Raw genomic sequence first — 23,897 nt, forward strand, 5'->3', positions numbered from 1 at the left:
CTTAGCTTTTTAAAAGAAACTTATTAACTTAAAAGTTAACATGGTAGCGAGTTTAAAAATTGACATGAACATTTACTTCAAATTTAAATGAAGTACCACTGAGCTGTGTTACAAAATTACCTTTTAAACGTGATCCAATCGAGTGTCACCGCCAACAGAGGCGCGTAGCACAGTAAGTGATTTCGCGACCGTAGCATGCAAATTAGGACAAATGCATTCTGGGACTTGTAGTACCAACTTTATTTCACGCTAACCGGGCAATTTTATATACATATAAAAGCATTAAAAATTTAAAAATGAAATTATATGAAAATGAACAATTTTCCGAATAAAATAAATATTCAATATCATAAAATAAAATCATTTAATACGTTTTCCAACATTGTGTTTTTAAATACAATTTCACTATTAACTAATTACGAAAAAAAGGCAACATTGTACGGGAAAAAATAATTTAAAAAAACAATCACATTTGATAAAGCCACACAATGCAATGTTCTGAATCGTGTTTGAGCAAACAAATATTTAGACATTAAAAAAACAGTCTTACCTTGGTGTATAACTGTAGTGTTGCCATCTTAACTACTTTAAGGCGTAAGAGGAGATGTACAAAACATATTAAGAGTACAAACAACACCCACACTAAAAGCAGAGAGATCCTCCACTATTCAGGAAAACGTCCCCAGTGGTTGCATGTGCACTTTGTCCACAGTTAACACACTTGAAAGACAGCTGTCAGGTTAACTGTTAATCTGCATAGGTTGAATGTTACGTCATCATCTAGCAAGTGGCAAATCTGAGCAGGGACTTTCTGTATGAATATGCACTGCATGTATCAAAAATAATATACATTTAATTGTAATAATATATATAAAAATACAAAAAAACAGCTGTGTATTTCATGGCATAGTGACTTTTATTAATTACTACAATGCAATTCCTCTCGGCAATAATCCTGTTGATATTGAATTGACAATTCCAGCATGAAACATTATTTACCGTTAAACATTGACACAACTGGGATTTCTTTTTCTTTTTTTTAAAAACACTATCCCATCTATTAGTGATGAGAATTTATAAAAGAAAGTAATAACTGATTTGCTTTGACACCAGTCTGTAGTGACTATGGATAAAAAATGAAAAGAAGTGAAAACAGGATTGCGTTGCTTGGCAGAAGCGACAATAACACTGATGAGCGTACGATAAGTTTAAGTTAAAATGTTCATAGCGGACATAAAGTGAATCGTACAAATAAAATTCAAGATGGCAGCAAAACAGTCATGTCCAATCTGCCTTAGAATGAGTAAGCACCCCAAAAATGTCACTGACATGCTTGATTCACATGATTGTCCACCCCAAAAAATCTATTAAAATTTTATGTAAAAATATTCATCTTATCCAACACAGAATATGACACATTTATTCCAGGATAACACAAACGTCCTGTTGGGGGCAATTTTTTAAAAATGTTCTCCACCTCGTTTTGAGTCTTTTGGTCATCATGGTTGTGATTGGGCAGAGATCAGGGTCAAAAAGGGGTCATGAAATGTCAGCATGTGTGCGTATGAAAAATAAGTAAAAGAAAGAAAACATGTTCAGAATACAGCAGAAAGACATCCGTGTCGCTACGCGCTTTCCATGTCTTCGCTGCCATTGCCGTCATCCTTGACGCCTTCGCCCTCGCTAGCCGCCGCCTCTTCCACGTGGGCCAACATGTCAGCCATGAGTGCCTCTTCCAGGCGCTTCCTCACGCTGTACACCAGCTCTTCCTGTTTCCTGTTCCCAAATACAACAGCAGCCTTCACTGAATGAAGCATCGGTCAAGTTATCCATTTTTTTTACTTTTTCCAAAACAAACTTAACCACATTGTAACCATTATAAATGTACTAGTTGCTAAGGTCATTTTGCTCTTTAGAATATTTGTTGAACTTTGTTCCCTAAAGCAATATGGTAAAAATATATCAACATTTTTTTTCATAACAGTGCCAAAACGCTTGGCACTCACTCAACATCAAGGGTTGGAATTGGGGATTAAATCACCAAATGATTCCCGAGCGCGGCCACCGCTGCTGCTCACTGCTCCCCTCACCTCCCAGGGGGTGAACATGGGGATGGGTGAAATGCAGAGGACAAATTTCCAGTGTGTGTGTGACGACCGTTGGGACTTTAACTTTATATCGCTATGTGTCACGATATAAATGAAATCATTATTTTTGTCACATTTAAATCTTGAATGGCTAATAAGTGAAATTTGAAGACATCAGGTTATTTTTGAATGAAAGATGTATTTTTTTTCAGTGGTTGAACATGACAGATATACTGAAGAACATGATACAACAGCTCCTCTCTGAGCTGCCACCTTAACGTGGTAGAGGAGTTTGCGTGTCCCAATGATCCTAGGAGCTATGTTGTCCGGGGGCTTCCATGCCCCCTGGTAGGGTCTCCCAAGACAAACAGGTCCTAGGTGAGGGATCAGACAAAGAGCAGCTCGAAGACTTCTATGGAAATGCAAGAACCGAGACTCAGATTTCCCTCGCCCGGACGCGGGTCACCGGGGCCCCCCTCCGGAGCCAGGCCCGGAGTTGGGGCACGATGGCGAGCGCCTGGTGGCCGGGCCTGTCCCCATGGGGCCCGGCCGGGCACAGCCCGAAGAGGCAACGTGGGTCCCCCCTCCAATGGGCTCACCACCCATAGCAGGGGCCATAGAGGTCGGGTGCAATGTGAGCTGGGCGGTAGCCGAAGGCAGGGCACTTGGCGGTCCGATCCTCGGCTACAGAAGCTAGCTCTTGGGACGTGGAACGTCACCTCGCTGGGGGGGAAGGAGCCTGAGCTAGTGCGCGAGGTAGAGAAGTTCCGGTTGGATATAGTCGGACTCACCTCGACGCACAGCAAGGGCTCTGGAACCAGTTCTCTCGAGAGGGGCTGGACTCTCTTCCACTCTGGCGTTGCCAGCAGTGAGAGGCGACGGGCTGGGGTGGCAATTCTTGTTGCCCCCCGGCTCAGAGCCTGCATGTTGGAGTTCAACCCGGTGGACGAGAGGGTAGCTTCCCTCCGCCTTCGGGTGGGGGGACGGGTCCTGACTGTTGTTTGCGCTTACGCGCCAAACAGCAGCTCAGAGTACCCACCCTTTTTGGATTCACTCGAGGGAGTACTTGAGAGTGCTCCCCCGGGTGATTCCCTCGTTCTACTGGGGGACTTCAACGCTCATATTGGCAACGACAGTGAAACCTGGAGAGGCGTGATTGGGAAGAATGGCCGCCCGGATCTGAACCCAAGTGGTGTTTTGTTATTGGACTTTTGTGCCCGTCACGGATTGTCCATAACGAACACCATGTTCAAGCATAAGGGTGTCCACATGTGCACTTGGCACCAGGACACCCTAGGCCGCAGTTCTATGATCGACTTTGTAGTTGTGTCATCGGATTTGCGGCCTCATGTTTTGGACACTCGGGTGAAGAGAGGGGCGGAGCTTTCTACCGATCACCACCTGGTGGTGAGTTGGCTGCGATGGTGGGGGAGGATGCCGGACAGACCTGGCAGGCCCAAACGCATTGTGAGGGTTTGCTGGGAACGTCTGGCAGAGTCTCCTGTCAGAGAGAGTTTCAATTCCCACCTCCGGAAGAACTTTGAACATGTCACGAGGGAGGTGCTGGACATTGAGTCCGAGTGGACCATGTTCCGCACCTCTATTGTCGAGGCGGCTGATTGGAGCTGTGGCCGCAAGGTAGTTGGTGCCTGTCGTGGCGGTAATCCTAGAACCCGTTGGTGGACACCGGCGGTGAGGGATGCCGTCAAGCTGAAGAAGGAGTCCTATCGGGTTCTTTTGGCTCATGGGACTCCTGAGGCAGCGGACAGGTACCGACAGGCCAAGCGGTGTGCGGCTTCAGCGGTCGCGGAGGCAAAAACTCGGACATGGGAGGAGTTCGGGGAAGCCATGGAAAACGACTTCCGGACGGCTTCGAAGCGATTCTGGACCACCATCCACCGCCTCAGGAAGGGGAAGCAGTGCACTACCAACACCGTGTATGGTGCGGATGGTGTTCTGCTGACCTCGACTGCGGAAGTTGTGGATCGGTGGAGGGAATACTTCGAAGACCTCCTCAATCCCACCAACACGTCTTCCTATGAGGAAGCAGTGCCTGAGGAATCTGTGGTGGGCTCTCCTATTTCTGGGGCTGAGGTTGCTGAGGTAGTTAAAAAGCTCCTCGGTGGCAAGGCCCCAGGGGTGGATGAGATCCGCCCGGAGTTCCTTAAGGCTCTGGATGCTGTAGGGCTGTCTTGGTTGACAAGACTCTGCAGCATCGCGTGGACATCGGGGGCAGTACCTCTGGATTGGCAGACCGGGGTGGTGGTTCCTCTCTTTAAAAAGGGGAACCGGAGGGTGTGTTCTAACTATCGTGGGATCACACTCCTCAGCCTTCTCGGTAAGGTCTATTCAGGTGTACTGGAGAGGAGGCTACGCCGGATAGTCGAACCTCGGATTCAGGAGGAACAGTGTGGTTTTCGTCCTGGTCGTGGAACTGTGGACCAGCTCTATACTCTCGGCAGGGTCCTTGAGGGTGCATGGGAGTTTGCCCAACCAGTCTACATGTGCTTTGTGGACTTGGAGAAGGCATTCGACCGTGTCCCTCGGGAAGTCCTGTGGGGAGTGCTCAGAGAGTATGGGGTTTCGGACTGTCTGATTGTGGCGGTCCGCTCCCTGTATGATCAGTGTCAGAGCTTGGTTCGCATTGCCGGCAGTAAGTCGGACACGTTTCCGGTGAGGGTTGGACTCCGCCAAGGCTGCCCTTTGTCACCGATTCTGTTCATAACTTTTATGGACAGAATTTCTAGGCGCAGTCAAGGCGTTGAGGGGATCCGGTTTGGTGGCTGCAGGATTAGGTCTCTGCTTTTTGCAGATGATTTGGTCCTGATGGCTTCATCTGGCCAGGATCTTCAGCTCTCACTGGATCGGTTCGCAGCTGAGTGTGAAGCGACTGGGATGAGAATCAGCACCTCCAAGTCCGAGTCCATGGTTCTCGCCCGGAAAAGGGTGGAGTGCCATCTCCGGGTTGGGGAGGAGATCTTGCCCCAAGTGGAGGAGTTCAAGTACCTCGGAGTCTTGTTCACGAGTGAGGGAAGAGTGGATCGTGAGATCGACAGGCGGATCGGTGCGGCGTCTTCAGTAATGCGGACGCTGTATCGATCCGTTGTGGTGAAGAAGGAGCTGAGCCGGAAGGCAAAGCTCTCAATTTACCGGTCGATCTACGTTCCCATCCTCACCTATGGTCATGAGCTTTGGGTTATGACCGAAAGGACAAGATCACGGGTACAAGCGGCCGAAATGAGTTTCCTCCGCCGGGTGGCGGGGCTCTCCCTTAGAGATAGGGTGAGAAGCTCTGTCATCCGGGGGGAGCTCAAAGTAAAGCCGCTGCTCCTCCGCATCGAGAGGAGCCAGATGAGGTGGTTCGGGCATCTGGTCAGGATGCCACCCGAGCGCCTCCCTAAGGAGGTGTTTAGGGCATGTCCGACCGGTAGGAGGCCACGAGGAAGACCCAGGACACGTTGGGAAGACTATGTCTCCCGGCTGGCCTGGGAACGCCTCGGGATCCCCCGGGAGGAGCTGGACGAAGTGGCTGGGGAGAGGGAAGTCTGGGCTTCCCTGCTTAGGCTGCTGCCCCCGCGACCCGACCTCGGATAAGCGGAAGAAGATGGATGGATGGATGGATGGATGATACAACAGTTTCAGATAACAGACTTCATATACAGTATCTAAGTGTATAATATTTACACACTGCCAATATTATTTTACAAGTTTGACTTTGTCTACATATTACTGAAGCGATCGTTATTGTGTTAGTTACATGCACAAGGGTGGAAAACTGGCGTACACACACGTAGTGTGGACATACACAAACGCAGGTCCAGAGTTCCATTACCTTATATACTTATGAAGGTTTCATTTTGTCCAGCGGCAAACGTGCATGCGTTGCCTTGACACAAACATTCTCCTCTCCATGTAAGTGTGCTCGGATTTTAAATATAATGTACACATTATTGTATTTGGAACATATCACTATAAACAGATGATATATGTTTTGCAAAACACATCCAGAAGTGATGTCATTTCTACTTAGATTATGTAATACAACCCCTAGCAAAAATGATGGAATCACTTGACTTGGAGGATGTTCATTAATTTGTTTAATTTTGTAGAAAAAAGCAGGTAACAGACATGGCACACAACTACAGTCATTTTAAATGGCCACTTTCTGGATTTAAGAAACACAAAAATAAATCGAGAAAATACATTCTGGTATTCAGTTTCATTTTTAGATGAAGCCAAGTGGAAAAAAATATATGGAATCACTCAATTCTGAGAAAACGTTTATGAAATCATGAAAAACTAAGAAAAATTCCAAACACTATTAGTACTTTGTTGCAATACCTCTGGCTTTTATAACAACTTGACGTCTCTGAGGCATGGACTTAACTAAACAGTCTCTTCATTAGTCTTGTTCCAACTTTCTCTGATTGCTCTTGTCAGATCAGCATTGCAGGTTGGAGTCTTGTCATGAATAATTTTCTTCAATTTCCACCAAAGTTTTTCAATTGGAATGAGATCAGGACTATTTGCAGGTCATGACACTGCCTTTATGTATCTTTCTTCAAGGAAACTTTTTACAATTTTCGCTCTGTTGCAACAGAGCAAAAACTGTAAAAAGTTGTTGATAAATGATATTATCCCCAAACATCCTTTCGATTACCGTATTTTCCGCACTATAAGGCGCACCTAAAAACCACAATTTTTCTCAAAAGCTGACAGTGCGCCTAATAACCCGGTGCGCTTTATTACGATTAATTTTCATAAAGTTTCGGTCTCGCAACTTCGGTAAACAGCCGCCATCTTTTTTCCCGGTAGAACAGGAAGCGCTTCTTCTTCTACGCAAGCAACCGCCAATGAAAGCACTCGCCCCCATAGAACAGGAAGCGCTTCACCCGCCCCCATAGAACAGGAAGCGCTTCACCCGCCCCCGGAAGAAGAAGAAAAAACGCGCGGATATCACCGTACGTTTCATTTCCTGTTTACATCTGTAAAGACCACAAAATGGCTCCTACAAAACGATCCGGTTCATAAAAAGACGCAATCTCTCCATCCGCACACGGATTACTACCGTATTTCACAGCAACTGAACCGCACTGTGGAACGGGAGCACGTACGGTGAATATTCGCTCCACAGGGAATGAGAAGTCATCCTTCACTGTGGTTCTAGCTTGCCATGCTAACTTCCACCCATCCAAAAGAGACCTTTCCAGCCGGCGTCATCATAAAAGCTAACTCGAAGGGATGGATGGATGAAGAAAAGATGAGCGAGTGGTTAAGGGAAGTTTACGCGAAGAAGCCGGGTGGCTTTTTTCACACAGCTCCGAAGGCGAACACACCTTCACTAAGACGGGCAGATAGCGCCGGTCGACATACGCCAACATCTGCCAGTGGATCGTAAATGCCTGGGCAGATAGTTTCGGTCACAACTGTGGTCCGACCTTTCCGGAAGGCAGGATTCACAGAACTGCTGCACAACAACAGCGACACTGACTCCGGTGACTTCGACGAGACGGAACCGGCCATTTTGGATCCCGTATTCGCCCAACTTTTCAATTCGGACACCGAAGACGAAGAATTCGAAGGATTTACGAATGAAGAATAACTTCAGAAGGTGAGCGCTATGTTTATTTTGTGTGTTGTGACATTAACGTTCGAGCAACATTATGTTGCTATTGTTCTACACCATTTTGAATTTTACTATGTTTGTGATTGCACATTTGCGTACATTTTGGGACAGAGTTGTTAGAACGCTGGTTTTCAATATATTATTAAAGTTTGACTGAACTATCTGACTGTTTTTTTGACATTCACTTTAGCGCAGCGTTTTTTTGACATTCACTTTAGCGCAGCGTAGGCGCGGCTTTTAGTCCGGGGCGGCTTATTGGTGGACAAAATTATGAAATATGTAATTCATAGAAGGTGCGGCTAATAATCCGGTGCGCCTTATAGTGCGGAAAATACGGTAATGGAATAAGAAGAGTGTCCAAAATGTCAATGTAAATTTGTGCATTTATTGACGATGTAATGTGAAGCGCTTTACATAGTGAATCCCAATATCTAAGTTTCATTTAAACCAGTGTGGGTGGCACTGGGAGCAGGTGGGTAAAGTGTCTTGCCCAAGGACACAACAGCAGGGACTAGGATGGCGGAAGCGGGGATCGAACTTGCAACCCTCAAGTTGCTGGCACGGCCGCTCTACCCACCGAGCTATACCGCCCTAATGACAGCCAGTGCCATTTACCTGACATGCAGCCCAATATCAATGGCTGTTAAAATGTGCATGTTTTCTACAGGCAGTCATCTTCATAAATCTCATTGGAACGACACAAAACATTTTCGGCATTTCGGCACACCTTTCCCAATGCGGAGTCGCGATTCATCACTGAATATGACTTCCATCACCATTGCTTTTCCTTAGCCCATTGGAACCTTGTGTTTCCTGTTTAGCTGATAATTACAGTCAAACAGCTTCTGTTTAGCTTTTCCGTATTTAAATCCCATTTCCTTCAGGCAATTTCTTTGTTTTGTCACAAATAGTGAGTCTGGTTTCATCCCATCTGTTCATTTATTTTGCTGTGCATTTTATGTTTCCAAGACCTATTACTTTAAGCTTTCAGTCTTGACACTTTGATGTTTCCCCAGTATGCTTGACTTTTATAACCTTCTCATGTTTGTACTTGGTCTAGATTTTAGACACAGCTGACTGAACAATCAACATATTTTGCAACATTGCGTGATGATTGAACTTCTTGAAGAAGTTTGATAGTCCTCTACTTTTTTTCAATTTAAATATCTCAAGTTGGAGCCATGATTCATGTTAATCCACCTGGTGCAACAGCTCTTCAAGGTGTGAACACTCATTTTTAACTGCAGACTAACATGTTATCTGATGCAGGTGTTTGCTTTGGAAATCCAAATTTACATGGTGATTCCATTTTTTTTTTACTCAGAACTGAGTGATGCCATAATTTTTTCACTTTGCTTGATTTAAAAATGAAACTTAAGCAATGTTTACAGTGCAAGGTCTGTGTACCTTCCGTTCATTCTATTTCCAATTCTGAAACGCAAATCAAAAAATAAAATTAGGGCCGTTTTTTCGATTATTATTGTATACGGCAGATTTTAAAACAAACAAAAAGGGGTGGATTTTCATTTAAATGTTGCCATAAATTTGGATTTTGTGCTGTTTTCCTTTTATGGATTTTTATTTTTCCAGATAAACACAAAAATCAAAATAAATTTCATCCAAAATGCAAAAATGCGTGTTTATCTGTGTGATGACAAATTGAACCGGAAGCAGTATTTTAGCTTTTTCTTTGCGTTTAGCTTGTTTTTAGCATAACGCTAATATCTTTTTTCTGCAGGAGTCCTATTGTTTAAAAGAAAAAGTGTCATTAAATAGTTTTGTTTCAGAAATTAAAATGGAAAAAATGGCCCAAAATTATTTTTTTGATTTGCATTTAACAATTGGAAATAGAATGAACGGAAGGTACACGGACCGTGCAAGGTATGTCAGTGTTTGGTTTGGGATTTCAATGTTCTTTTTATGAAGGGATATTGAAAAACAAAAAAACGACTGGTTTATTTGAATTTCGTATTCAAATACAAAAAAAGAAAATTTAAAAACAAAGCATTTTCCTTTTTAAAACCAAAAAAAAGGAAGATCCCCAGTAAAGAAGAACAGAAAAACAGACCAAAACGGTCATGACAAAATATGATACAGGTCACTCTATTCCACAAATCGGAATAGAGTGTCCACAAGTTCTTACTGACTACCACAATTTATATTTATGATTTATTTTAGTGTTTCTTTAAGCCAGACAATTGCCTTTTGAAATTAGTATAGTTTTGTTTCATGTCAGTCATCAGTTTTTGCTCTACAAAATTAAACAAATGAATGAACATCCTCCAAGTCTGGTGATTCCATCATTTTTGCAAGAGGTTGTACTGTATATAGCATAATAGAGAGGAAACAGGAAAGTGTTTGTAGAGTGATTCTGTCAACGAGTAGTGTTTTGTAGGTATTGCTGTAATGATCAAGCCTTGTGTAGTACAGGGATTTAAAATGTTTTGTTTTTTTACCTCGGGACCCAACTTTTCCACTACACAGAGGCCCGAGACCCACTCAAATATTACCAGTTATCTTAATCTTAATGTGTTAATCACAATGATTATTATCTATTTAACACATACAATTTAGGCTTAGGTCTGGATGACTAGAAAAATAAGTACTAACTAAATATACTGCATAAGAAGGGACTCAAATAACATGTACATACAATTATGTTGTGCTAAAATGAATAAAATAAATTAAAAATGAATATGATTCTTAAGTCAGCTGTCAATAAAATTTAAGTCCAAATAAAATACAGCTCCATCACTTTAGTCATATTTGGCACTTGGGAAACTACCCTGACTTTAGCTACATACTACTTCTGTTTGTTTGATATTGTCATTAGTGCCACAAGTGGTGGAAAAGTGTATTACAACTAAGTACCGCTGCGGCCCGTACGGACCACATCTGAGAAACAGTTTTTGGAGGCCCTCTATGGGGCACTCACAGCCCAACAATGGACCCCGGCCCTATTTTTAAGAAATACTGGTGTAGTATAACACGTATATACTGTATATGTTAATATTTGCTTGGTAAACAATATTTGTATATGCAATTAATACCTTTCCTCATATTGTAGTGAGCAGCCAGACTATGTCAGGTGGTAATCACTCTTTTTCTCTTTGCTACCACTAGTACTAGTCCCACATTTTTGTTGGTGTTTGGAGGCATATTATACCAGGAAAATTCTGTCTGAACTCATGCTTCAGAGGTCATGTAATTATTGTTCTCTACAGAAAACATTCTCATCTCAGTGAATTCATTCTGCATGTTTTGCTTTTTCTTTAAGCGATGAAGTAAGCCAACTCACATTCCAAGCTGTAAGCCTCTGGTGCCACTTATTAAAGTACAGTGAAACGTTTATATCTTGTCATTAACGGTGGTTTACTTCTTTTCACACTTGTGTGAAAATTAAGTGTAGTACACGGCGTGGTATACAGTAAGTATGCAAGTATGATGAAAGCCCACCTGATGTCCTCGTCTGTAACGATAAATGCCTTGCAGAGCGGCTGCGTGGTGTTGAGCCACACGCCCGGGTTTTTCTCCACGGCAGCGGACAGCTGGCCAGTGATGGGGGCGGCGCTGGTGTGGAGAGCGCTGGCGATGGCTGACAGTAGTGTTTTGTCCGTGCAGCCCGGACCCACGCCTGACGGGAGGAAGTAGCATATATCAGCTGTGCTCACGCTTCACACTTATTTTTTAGTCTATATTTAAAGGTGAATGTGAAAAATATGAGAGAGGTTACCTTGGAGGCCTTTAGGCAGCTCCATTGTTTTTACCAGCTCTTCTGCAATGTCGTATGCATTCAGACCACTAAGTTTTTTCTCCCAGAACAGCTGGAGACAAAAATAAATCATGAGTGAAATAAAAAGGCAAAGAAAAGAAGAGAGCAAACATGATCGTTTGTTGTTTGTCAGGTTTTACTACTGCTATTTGCTACTTAGTTTGCTATGGCATTCAGGATTTGTCCAATTTATCATCACTAATATCAGTGATCCCAACGAGGTACAAACAAAATGGGAGGAATTTAAAATTATCAGCTAGGAGTCAAGGGGGCCTTTTTGGGGTTTCTGGGAGCATTGCCTCCTGTAGTTAAAGATATTTTACCATTTTTAAGATGCTTTGGAAGGCATATCCTACATATAAATTCTGTAAAAATGCAAGAAAACTTGCCCGTGGTTTCTATCAATTAGATGCTATAGCCCCATGGCCAACCCAATCACTGGTAAAGACGTGCCATCATTGCTCTAAATATCTTATATGAAGCTGACCGAGTCAGCGCCATGTAACTTTGTGGACATGAGTTCGCCAACAGTCTTATGCAAGTCGAGAAGGGCTGTTTCAGTCATGTGTTTACGACCAGGCAAGCGGCGAAATCACACATTCTTCACCACTGAGTGCGGCTGTCATCCAATACTATGAATTCAATTACCGTAAATTCCGGCCTATAAACAGTTACTTTTTTCCTACGCTTTGCACCCTGCGATTTATAAAACGGTGCAGCTAAATTATGGATTTTTCTTTGCTGATGACCATAATGTAAATAGTTTGTTTTTTAAACCCAAGCAAATACACTGAAAAGGTGTGTTATTGTTTGTGCTATGACGCCATCTGTTGGACGAGTTCACTCACTGCAGGTGTTTCAGTGCCCTAATGTTTAGACTGGCTTTCAACCGAAAGTAGAAATGTCATTCCTTCTTCTCGCCGTCCATAGTTTCTAGTCGTATGGATTCTTCATTCACCACGCCATGTAACGTTTGTAAGTTTTACAATATAACTAAAACTTTATATACTTACTAAACCGTACCATGTGTGATGTCTGTAGGAGTAATTTTATGCATATTTGTACGTGCTATCGTAATGTAATCAAGCGAGCGTTATTAGCATTAGCTAACACCATAAGGAATGTCTGTGTTAGTATTAATGTCTGTTAGTATTATTATTTTAGACTAACTATGTGCACATGGACATACTTATTGAAAGTAAAAGCCTAACCGGAATATAAAATGCTGCATGTAAACACGACATTCGGAATATTCTGAGCTGATCACAACCGTTCTGATCTAAATTTCATTCCGATGAAGACCGGTGGTTTATGCTGAGAGTCATTCAAATTGGAGCACATGAAAACACTTCTTCCGAAATTTGGGTTGAAATTATGCTTACTCAGCATGTCTTTGACGCTCGTTATTCATTGGTGGTGGAGGGGGGACTAAATTAAATAGACTCAGAATGAAGCGATTGTCTTGCTGCTGTGTCCCTCCATTCAACATGTACATAAGTAGTGTGATATACTGTGGAGTTTGTTGCTCTAAAAACAAGACAAGTAAAAACAAAGTAACTAAGTAATGAACAGAAGAAAACATTTATTTAACACCATGACAGCGTCGGACAAGCAGAAATGCACAAAGCCAAGTTTTTTTTTTTTACAGCGGAAGCTGCTCACTGCTCCCCACACCTCCCAGGGGGTGATCAAGGGTGATGGGTCAAATGCAGAGAATAATTTTGCCACACCTAGTGTGTGTGTGACAATCATTGGTACTTTAACTTTAACTTACCGGTAACTGCTTTTTCAGCACCTGCAGTGAGCAATCTCGTCCAAAAGATGGCACCAAAGCACAAGCAATAACACATCTTTCCGTTTATGGTATGGTGATGCGCATGTCAAAGTAGTATTCCGATTTAAGGTGTGATGCATGAAATCGCATGTCATAATCAGATACATTTTTTCAGGGTCCATGTACACAGGAACATTCTAATCCGAATTATGATCAGCTCAAATACATTTTGCCCATGTACACGTGGCTAATGGCATTCTTTTTGTATTGTTTCAGTTTCACAAATTCCTCAGTAAATTCACCAAAACGTCACCGTGGAGTTATTGAGTACGTTTAGCTGATTGAAGAGTTAGCTTTCGCAGTTAGTGGGTGCATGACGATGACTTCTGTTTCGTTGGATCATCCGTTTTGCTGCCGTGTTACAGGCAATGTTTGGAAACACTAAAAAGGTACGTAAATAAGCATTTACAAAATCTTTTTGTGTAAATAACTTATTTTGCAACGTGTATATTTGAATGAATAGAATAGAAAATAATGGACTTTATTATCATTATATTTGCATATAACGAGATTAAGGACTCCAATTTAAGGTGCGGTAGTGGGAACAAATATGGGATAAAAATAAATTACACAAGAGGTTAACAAAGATAAAACTAAGAATTTAAATAAACAGACTACTATCCAATAAAAATAATAAGCAATCCTGTACAATATAGAAAACACTATACAAAATACTGTACAATATACAGAGCAAGACAAGAGTACCGGAGTAATAAATAACAATCAGTGTCAGATGTATTGCACTCGAAGGGTAATATTGCACAGTAGGGTATTAGGGTAGGATATTGTATAGGGGTGAATTATTTATTATCAGTTACAGTTCAAGATGGTGACAGCTCTGGGAAAGAAGCGGTCTCTGAGCCTGTTTGTTCTGGCTCTGATGCACCTTTAGCGTCAGCCTGATGGTAGCAGGTCGAACAGGTGCAAGCGGCTTTGCGGCTTATAGTAAGGTGCGGCTAATATATGGGGAAAATGTTCCTAAAATTTACGAGGTGTGGCTTATATACTGATGCAATCTATAGTCTGGAAAATACGGTACTTTATGGCAAATGCCGACTTCACGTTTGGATTCTCTTGAAAACTTTTCTTTCCGCTGAAATTAATCTGTCAGGGTTTGTTGTTCCGCCTTGTTAGCTGTAACCGTAGTAACTTCATTGTGTGCCTCTGCATGGGAGGCTTTCAAGTGCTTCATTAAATTGCTTGTATGTAAATGTCCCACCCTTTGAAACAGACTTATTGCAAAGTTTGCATGTTGCTGTGCGAGTTTTTTGCTGCTTAAGTGAGTTAGTAATACTGCCACACTGCCAACATGATGTTTGCTTTGATAGCGCAGTCCTCCATTGGTGCAATGGCCTTCCATTTCCGAGGAAAAAGAGGCGAAGAAGTCATTTCCGTGTAGCAACATTTAACATGCTAGCAGACTTATTAGCTTGAGCGCCCTCAACATTTAGGTTGTAGATCCGAGGTTTCTTACAAAATACGTATTAGTATGGTACATTTAGTTACAAGTACTATTTGATACCAATACCTCCAAAAAGCGCCGTAGCAGCATCAGAACATTCCTATATATAATTAAGTGATTCTTTGGCGTACCACTAGTTTGAGAAACACTGGGCTAGAAGAATGGCGGAATTCAGCTAAATAGCGGATGTCGGCGATCCCTGTATTATACATTGTGTACGTATTAATAAATGGTGGGAGGAGCTATGGTGGGTGAGCCCAGGCCGTATGGATCACACAAGTTAAAGCAGGACTTGAGGTGCAAAGAGTGCAAGTATGAAACAAATCACTTTGTGTGAGGAACTGACCTGTCGGGGTTGATCCACAGCTTTCTGGGGATCTGTCTTCACTTTGTTGCTGGGATGATTGGTTACCTTGGTAACGGGTTGCTTAAAGATGGACGCTGTCTGTCTGACTGGAAGCGACGTGTTTAAGTCGGGTTTTCCCTTTGAAAAAAAAAAAACAGGACAGGTTTATTAGAATTTTTACAGTTGTCACAACTTTTGCCATTTTGAGTGACATTTTAGCACAGTTTATGGCCATGTAAGAAGAAGAAGTTATGTCAAACTTAAAAAAAGAGAGAATCCTGGATTGGTGTGTCAGTGCATGCACAAAATACACATAAAAAACCCACTAAATTTCCTTTTCGGCATCTTGTCACCATACAATATCTCCCAAAAGTGATTATACCCCTCACATTTTAGCTACCATTTTATTACAGTATATCTTCTCAAGGGACAGTTCAATAGAAAGTGAACTTGGATATTATTTAGAGTAGTCAATGTACTTTATAAATAAAGTTGATTTGATTTGATTTGATGTACAACTTGTAAGGGTATTTACTGAGTCAGCACTGAATAGGTCTACGCTGGCAACACAAGAGTGCACAATGGGACCCTTCTCTCCTCACCGCTTTTACGTACCGGTACTTCCAAAATATGCACATTTGTTTTATTTGTATTCAGCCTGCGGACACGGCCACCCCGCGTAAATTAGGCAATAGTGCTTAAGTCTGGAATTAAGGCAGGCTTTTTTTAATCAAATTTCAAACACACCTTTGTTTGTGCTGTTTGAAAATGATAGCTCATGGAGTTTCACTAACACTTGTGAATGTCATTAAAATCCATGAAAATGATAACACTTAATTTGAAAAGGCCGCATCAAACCAGGAAGTTCTGTCACAGCTGCTTGGCGTCTGTTTGTGTGCCTGCGTGGGGGAGCTCGGATGTTTGATATTAACTGTCAAAAAAAATCTACCTAATCAACCGATACACTACATTATGTATTTTTCTATGAAATAGTCACATTAATGATTAGGGTCCGAATTGTATGAACGTCCATTCATCACAGCAGCATGTCCAAAAACAGAACGGTCCCCTTCCGTTGTGGTCGCGCTAACGAGACAACCTACTCAGTGACCTAGTGGTTAGAGTGTTCGCCCTGAGATCGGGAGGTCGTGAGTTCAAACCCTGGCCGAGTCATACCAAAGACTATAAAAATGGGACCCATTACTTTCCTGCTCGGCACTCAGCATCAAGGGTTGGAATTGGGGGTTAAATCACCAAAAATGATTCCCGGGCGCGGCCACCGCTGCTGCTCACTGCTCCCCTCACCTCCCAGGGGGTGAACAAGGGGATGGGTCAAATGCAGAGGACAAATTTCACCACACCTTAGTGTGTGTATGACAATCATTGGTACTTTAACTTTAACTTAACAACGATGTACATTCTGATTTTTGATAGTTAATACAGCGTGGCATTACGGTCCTTTTAGACTTAGACTTCCTTTTTATTGTCATTCAAATTTGAACTTTACAGTACAGATAAGAACGAAATTTCGTTGCATTAGCTCATGGTAGTGCAGGATGTCCTCATATCAATGGATGTTTCCAGACATCTCAATTGAAGTGATCAGAATATATTTGATAATTTTCTGGAAATGTATTTTATACTGAATTCAAAATTCAAGAGCAATATAATGTGTCACCTATTTGGGGCGCTGGACTTATTCCAGCCTCAGAGGCACGTAAATGGGATGGAAGGCCAGATTTGACAGGGAACACCCACATTTAAGAGTTGCTATACTCAAAAGAAGAAGGTGCGAAAGGACAGCGTTGTTCTAGGGCTGCATGAATGCTGCCCGGCTAGGGAGCTCATTCCGTACTTTGACATGTTGACAGAATTATCTGTTCAAATTTACAAAATAATGTCAGTGTGTTGAGAAATCTTCAGTGCATAGTAAATCAAGAGAACTAAACAAATTGTACAACAGACTACTGCAAAAGTAGTGATACTTGTTGGTGGGTCGCGGCTCTTTGACCGGGCAAAAAAATTTTTAAAAATCATACGCATGATTGCACCTCACATTCTGGTCTGTCCAATTCACTTGCTACACCACCATGAGGTGTGTGCCATGTTTTCGGACGATTTTGTCAACCTTAAGCGGAAGGGGAAGAACAGAGTCGACATTATTACTATGTTGTCTATTACCATTGTTGGTATTTTGTCTATTACCATTGTTGGTATATTCATTATTCCTACATTGTTGATACAAATTATTGTTACAGTGTAAGAATTATTGTTACCTGTGGTAATGCCACTATGATACAACATCTGTATTATAATCCTTGAACAAAGTAAGAGTGAAACTCATGTGAATAATCACTGAATGGAGAACTGGGGGTGGGATTAAATAAATTATCTCCTTCCCACTCCCTTTCAGGCAAAACTGGACAATCATGCATTACATACTATACAATACCTTTTGCACTATATTAATTTATATTATTATGTGTTGTCAACTTTGTACTTTTTTATGTCATTGCCTGAAATAAATAAATAAATGAATGGAAAAAAAAAAAAAAAGAGTGCGCCATAAAGAGAGAAACAGCATCTCACAGCTTACATTGCGTTACTTGGGGGCCATTCCAAATATGACTGAAAAGCAAACTAGGAGGCCCAGGCTTGGAGTTGGTCTGCACAAAAAATGGCCCTTCTTTTATTCTTAAACTTGCCTACTATGATAAAGGGAAAGTTACAATTGTATTTCTAAATCTTTTTCAACTGAACTTTTTTTTTTTTTTTTTTTTTAAATGGTAATTATAAATGGGTTATACATGTATAGCGCTTTTCTACCTTCAAGGTACTCAAAGAGCTTTGACACTATTTCAACATTCACACATGCCATGCAAGGCCCTAATCACAACACATCAGGAGCAAGGGTGAAGTGTCTTGCTTAAGGACACAACAGACGTGACTAGGATGGCAGAAGCTGGGGATCGAACCAGGAACCCTCAGGTTGCTGGCACGGCCGCTCTACCAACCGAGCAACGCCGTCCCGTTTTTGAAGAGGTTTCACCTCTCATCCAGGTCTAAGTTTAGTTGCTTTGACTCAACACCTCAAATACTGCATACCATGTCTTGTAAACCCTAACAGTCTATTTTTGTTAAATACATTTTTGAGTTTGTGTGAAAAAAAACTGTATTAAATGTACATCAACTTGATTGGTGCTGGCACAACCTCAAAATCAAACTGCACTCTTTTTATAAAAAAGAAGATAGATTTGAGTTGGAAAATTTGGGGTCACCCATTGACATTAAGGGGTGCCCGCAAAATAAATTGAGAATCACTGCACCAAAGTATATTCAGGTTTACTTTCAAATAGACCCAGTGGTGGTCAACAGATAGCAGCAGATAGGAGCTTTGTGCCCAGGTAAGGTTGCATTTCATGATTTAACTTCACGTCTACAAGCATGTTTGTTTCTGTTGCATGCGGCATTTTACAAGTAGGGTGGTTTTCCCCATCTTTATCAAATAACTATAAATGTCAACATTGTGTATGTGCTGAAAGCTTTATTTATGATTGCTGCCTTTGGTAAATGCATAACTCTTTATGTACTCTTTTCCTCCAGTAATAATGGTACTTGAAAGAAACAGTTTCTTTTCTGTCATGGTGGTGACGATTTCTACACCATACCAACTTTATTTACATCTTGGAAGCGGCTCTTATGATCGGAATATCTCTCATTTCAAAGGTTATGTCCCTTGAGAAGATATACTGTAAGTCAGGGGTGGGCAAACTACGGCCCGCAGACCACATCCGGCCCGTTGGTCCCTTTAATTCGGCCCACCAAATATTAAAACAGAATTGAGCAAACATCTGTTTTGAGAATTGCCACAACAAAATACTACCAGACTTTGAGGCACTGGCAAAAAAGGGTGATCAACAACACTGCTGCCCCTAAAAGAGAATGTAAGTGTTAACCCTTTAATACCATTTGTATGTTTCTTTGATGTTCTGATACATTGTTGAAAAAGTCTTACGGCCTGAGGGAAGAAGCTGTTACAGAACCTGGAGGTTCTGCTTTGGAGGCTGCGGAACCTCTAACCCAGTGGTTCTTAACCTTGTTGGAGGTACCGAACCCCACCAGTTTCATATGCGCATTCACCGAACCTTTCTTTAGTGAAAAATAAAATGTTTTTTTCAAATTCAAAACAACATTATATGTCTTTGGTAACACTTTAGTATGGTGAACATATTCTAAGTAACAAAGACCTTAATTTAGAGTTTTTTGGACACTAGGGGAACATATTCTAAGTAACAAAGACTTAATTTAGAGTTATTTAGTTAGGGTTAGGGCCAGGGTTATAATAAGGCCATGCCGAATAAGGCATTAATAAGTACTTAATGACTAATTAAGAGCCAATATGTTTCTAATTTGCATGTTAATAAGCAACTAATTAATGGTGAATATGTTCCCCATACTAAAGTGTTACCATGTTTTATTACTGGTGCACAAAATGAACCGTGCATGAACATCACCTTGTTCAACGAACAAAACCAACACAGTGCATAAACTCATAACAAGTTGCACCTGCAAATCAGTGTGACTTCTGCTGTTGCCGTATCCGTAATACGCCGATAGGGAGAAGTTTTTATTTACACAATGAGTCAGGTGTGTCTTGACCTCCGCCGAACCCCTGGGGTTCGATCGAACCCAGGTTAAGAACCACTGCTCTAACCACTAGGCCTGGAGTTTTAAGTTATCATGCCATGATTTTACCATTCCGGCCCACTTGGGACTCACAGATATAAGTACCATGCGGCCCCTGAGCTACAATTACTTTACCACATCCCTTTCACCTTGTTCTGGTTGTTGTTGTCGTAGCGCATCCTCTGCCGGTTCTTGTTCAACTTGCTCATCAGCATTTTCCCCGTGCGGAAGTCGAAGGAGCTGAGGTCCATCTGGTTGCCGAGGTAACGGGCCAGCTGAGGCTTGCTCCGAAACTTCTTCCCAGACGGACTGGACGACGGCGGGTGGGGTGGCGAAAAAGACAAGAGAAACATTGAGAATCCTTTCAAAGGCGACTTGTCAGCACACTGAAACACAAAAAAAGCGGCGGACGGGACAAAGAACATGCGACACAGCAGGCAAGTGGAAATGGATGGTCCACCTAGTACCCACGATGAATTACATAGCACATATATCACCTGCACATCATGTATGTAACATTTTCGGCAAATGTTCCGGAGAATGGAGCTGGTTGTGACTCCGCAAGCGGGAGCGACAACTGCATGTGTGTATGCATGTACGGTATGTCCACTCATGCACATGATGCATCCATCATCACACAGCACAGGACACATAGATTGTTATAGAGTTGGGGGGGCCTACCACAAACTATACAACCGACCCGCCTCCCCCCTCTCTTGCCTCTGTTCCTCATCTGGCTCTTCTCCTCTGCTAAAGGAGAAGACAATTCTGCTGTTGTTCAGTCACTTCAGTGTAGGGCCTCTTGACACAAACTTTAAGGAGACCACCCCTCCCCCCTCCCTCCATTTAAAAAAAATAGTCCTGTGTGTATCCATCCGCGAACAAGCCGCCTCACAAGTTAAGTGAAAACAACGCGCTGTTAAATACCTAAAATAATAGACATCGCTTTTCCCGGCGGACAAACCCGACTTTCTGGTCACTTCTTCCATTTTCCAGCCCTTCGGGAGAGCAGTGCAGTCCCACTTTTTCTTCTCCATTTTAGTGGGGTCGAAAATCCACTCACTCACTACAAGTTAACGTGACACCTTTAAGCAGAAAGTCGTTTTTTGTTGTTGTTGTTGTTGTAGCCTATCTTATTTGGCTCTCATAGTGTCGACCATAGCTAACTCGTAAGCTAGCTAACGTCTGCTAGCCTGCCTGCTCGCTTTGGCTCTTTGTTAACGCACGGATCCCTCCGCCGCCACCGTCCTTCTGGGCCACATCACTACCCTCGCCACCACGGAGGCCTCCTTAAATACATCCGCGAGGAAAACAAGAGAAGGAAGTGCGCGCAGGCTGCAGGGAGGAGGAAGAAGATCACGGCAGGAAGTTATAAAACATCCTGACGTCAAAATAAAAGCACGTCGTCTTTGCCTCAAACCAAGTCAACAAGTAGACCAGATGTTGAATTAAAAACAGTATGACAGTGGACTGCTATCTTTATCATCACAATATAAAGTTGTAAAATGTATTAGTATTAATTAAGGCTAATAGTTTAGTTCATTTTGGACGTGCTAACAACATTTGGCATTAGCATGACATATAGTTAGATCATTTCCGGTGTAACATACAATTTTTAACGGGGAAATAAAATAAAGAATGTGTAACAACATTATTAATCGACAGTTTCAGTAATGAAATGATTAAAGGACAAAATAAAAAATTGCATGAATACAGACCATTGTGTAAAAAATATATATATATATATATATATATATATTAATAGTACATATTCGGTCATGCTAATGGTTTAGTTAATTTTGAACGTGCTTAGACAAGGTTAAACAACATTTGGCATTAACATGCCATATAAGGAGATAATTTCCGGTGTAACATTAAATTTTTAACGGGAAATAAAAGCATAAAGAATGTGTAACAACAGAATTAATCGCCAGTTTCAGTAATGAAATGATTAAAGGACAAAATGAAAATCGTATGAATACAGACCATTTTGTAAAAAAAATATACATATATTAATAGTACATATTCGGTCATGCTAATGGTTTAGTTCATTTTGAACGTGCTTAGACAAGGTTTAACAACATTTGGCATTAGCATGACATATAGTTAGATCATTTCCGGTGTAACATACAATTTTTACCGGGGAAATAAAATAATAAAGAATTTGTAACAACATAATTAATCAACAGTTTCAGTAATGAAATGATTAAAGGACAAAATAAAAATTGCATGAATACAGACCATTTTGTACAAAAAAATATTAATGGTACATATTCGGTCATGCTAAGAGTTTAGTTAATTTTGAACGTGCTTAGACAAGGTTAAACAACATTTGGTATTAGCATGACATATAAAGAGATAATTTCCGGTGAAACATTACATTTTTAATGGGGAAATAAAAGCATTAAGAATGTGTAACAACAGAATTAACCGACAGTTTCAGTAATGAAATGATTAAAGGACAAAATAAAAATTGCATGAATACAGACCATTTTGTACAAAAAATAACATTAATAGTACATATTCGGTCATGCTAACTGTTTAGTTCATTTTAAACGTGCTTAGCCAAGGTTAAACAACATTTGGCAGTAGCATGACATATAGTTAGATCATTTCCGGTGTAACATAACATTTTTAACGGGGAAATAAAAGCATAAAGAATGTGTAACAACATAATTAATCGACCGTTTCAGTAATGAAATGATTAAAGGACAAAATAAAAATTGCATGAATACAGACCATTTTGTAAAAAAAAATGTTATAAATAGTACATATTCGGTCATGCTAATGGTTTAGTTAATTTTGAACGTGCTTAGCCAAGGTTAAACAACATTTGGCATTAGCATGACATATAGTTAGATCATTTCCGGTGTAACATAACATTTTTAACGGGGAAATAAAAGCATAAAGAATGTGTAACAACATAATTAACCGACAGTTTCAGTAATGAAATGGTTGAAGGACAAAATAAAAATTGCACAATTAATAAATTAATATAGACCATTTTGTAAAAAAAATAATAATAATTTGAATAAATGTTGGCTTAATATTCTCCTTGTTTTTTGATCCATCCATCCATTTTTATTACCGCTTGTCCCTCTCGTATGCTAAATATTTCAAATACTATGATATTTGTGCAACGTATGAAACTGGAGCAAGGAGCTCTTCTCTATATCTGTTAACGAAATAGTTTGCTGAGGACTGCATTTCATATTTGGAACACGATCTTATCAGTGGCATTGTGAAAGCGACCGGAAGTGCTACTGCATGTCTAGGCTATTTCTCTTGACGCTGGTGTCAGGTAACAGCGACGTTAACATTAATGAATGTCTACAACCGCTACTCGGAATCGACTTAAACCGCCAGAGCCGATGTGGAACGACAACAATCCCATCATTTTTTTGGGTAACATAAATGTTAACAAACGACTTGTCGTCGTCCGGCGTGCAGAAAGTTTGGCGAAATCGAGAGAGCCATTCCCCCACCACAATGCCGACCGTTGTCACTCGGCTTCTTCTTCTTTCTTTTTTTTATTTTTATGAATGAACAAAGTAGAGGTCCCCTATCGAACACCATTACACTGTCAAATCAAAGAAAACTGGAATAAACATACCGTGCATGGATCGGATGGGGTTGTTTGTGCAGAAAATGAGACATTGGTCTGCAGCGAGGGGGTCTACGGATCTGTCAAAATGGCACATTGTCGACGCACCGGTGCGACAACATACTTAATGCAACACAACAAACATCAACATTTGGGGAAGATCGACATCGCTAAGATGCTTACAAACGCACGTCGCCGCATCGTTACGTGAGCACTATAGTCACCCGATCGCTGCTACACATTCATATTTACTAACACGTATATTTATTAAAGACACGTTAAGGGTATTAAACGACAGAGGCCATTGCAAACACTTTGTAAATGCTTTAATGGGCTTTTATGTCATGTACTTACTCGTTTTTATCCATCTTGATGGGGGTTTTGTTCCTCTCGCTGTATTAAATCCCTTCTCCTCTCTCTCTCTGTCCCCTCCCCCTTCCACTGAAGAAATTATCCACGCAAATGTCTCCGTCTGCATGA

At 41.4% G+C, this 23,897-nt stretch overlaps 1 protein-coding gene across 6 annotated transcripts; it reads right to left on the bottom strand.

The window, feature by feature from the left end:
- Window positions 1-897: 897 nt before the first annotated feature.
- Window positions 898-23,882, bottom strand: mbd3b (methyl-CpG binding domain protein 3b). 6 transcript variants are annotated; one of them, XM_061977911.1, is made up of 7 exons: window positions 23,772-23,852; window positions 20,495-20,563; window positions 19,963-20,122; window positions 15,128-15,265; window positions 11,447-11,537; window positions 11,170-11,347; window positions 898-1,776 (listed from the first exon to the last, which is right to left on the bottom strand). In XM_061977911.1, exons 1-7 carry the CDS (start codon window positions 23,783-23,785, stop codon window positions 1,626-1,628), a joined length of 801 nt encoding a protein of 266 aa, XP_061833895.1. In that variant the 5' UTR covers window positions 23,786-23,852; the 3' UTR covers window positions 898-1,625. The 6 variants fall into 6 exon arrangements, with proteins under 6 accessions (XP_061833895.1, XP_061833896.1, XP_061833900.1 ...); XM_061977912.1 differs by having other exon boundaries at window positions 20,495-20,560; window positions 23,772-23,829; XM_061977916.1 differs by lacking the exon at window positions 23,772-23,852 and adding an exon at window positions 20,741-21,135 and having other exon boundaries at window positions 20,495-20,584.
- Between the last annotated feature and the right edge of the window lie 15 nt (window positions 23,883-23,897).

This window comes from Nerophis lumbriciformis, linkage group LG18 (assembly GCF_033978685.3).
Source record: "Nerophis lumbriciformis linkage group LG18, RoL_Nlum_v2.1, whole genome shotgun sequence".
Classification (NCBI taxonomy): Eukaryota; Metazoa; Chordata; class Actinopteri; order Syngnathiformes; family Syngnathidae; genus Nerophis; species Nerophis lumbriciformis.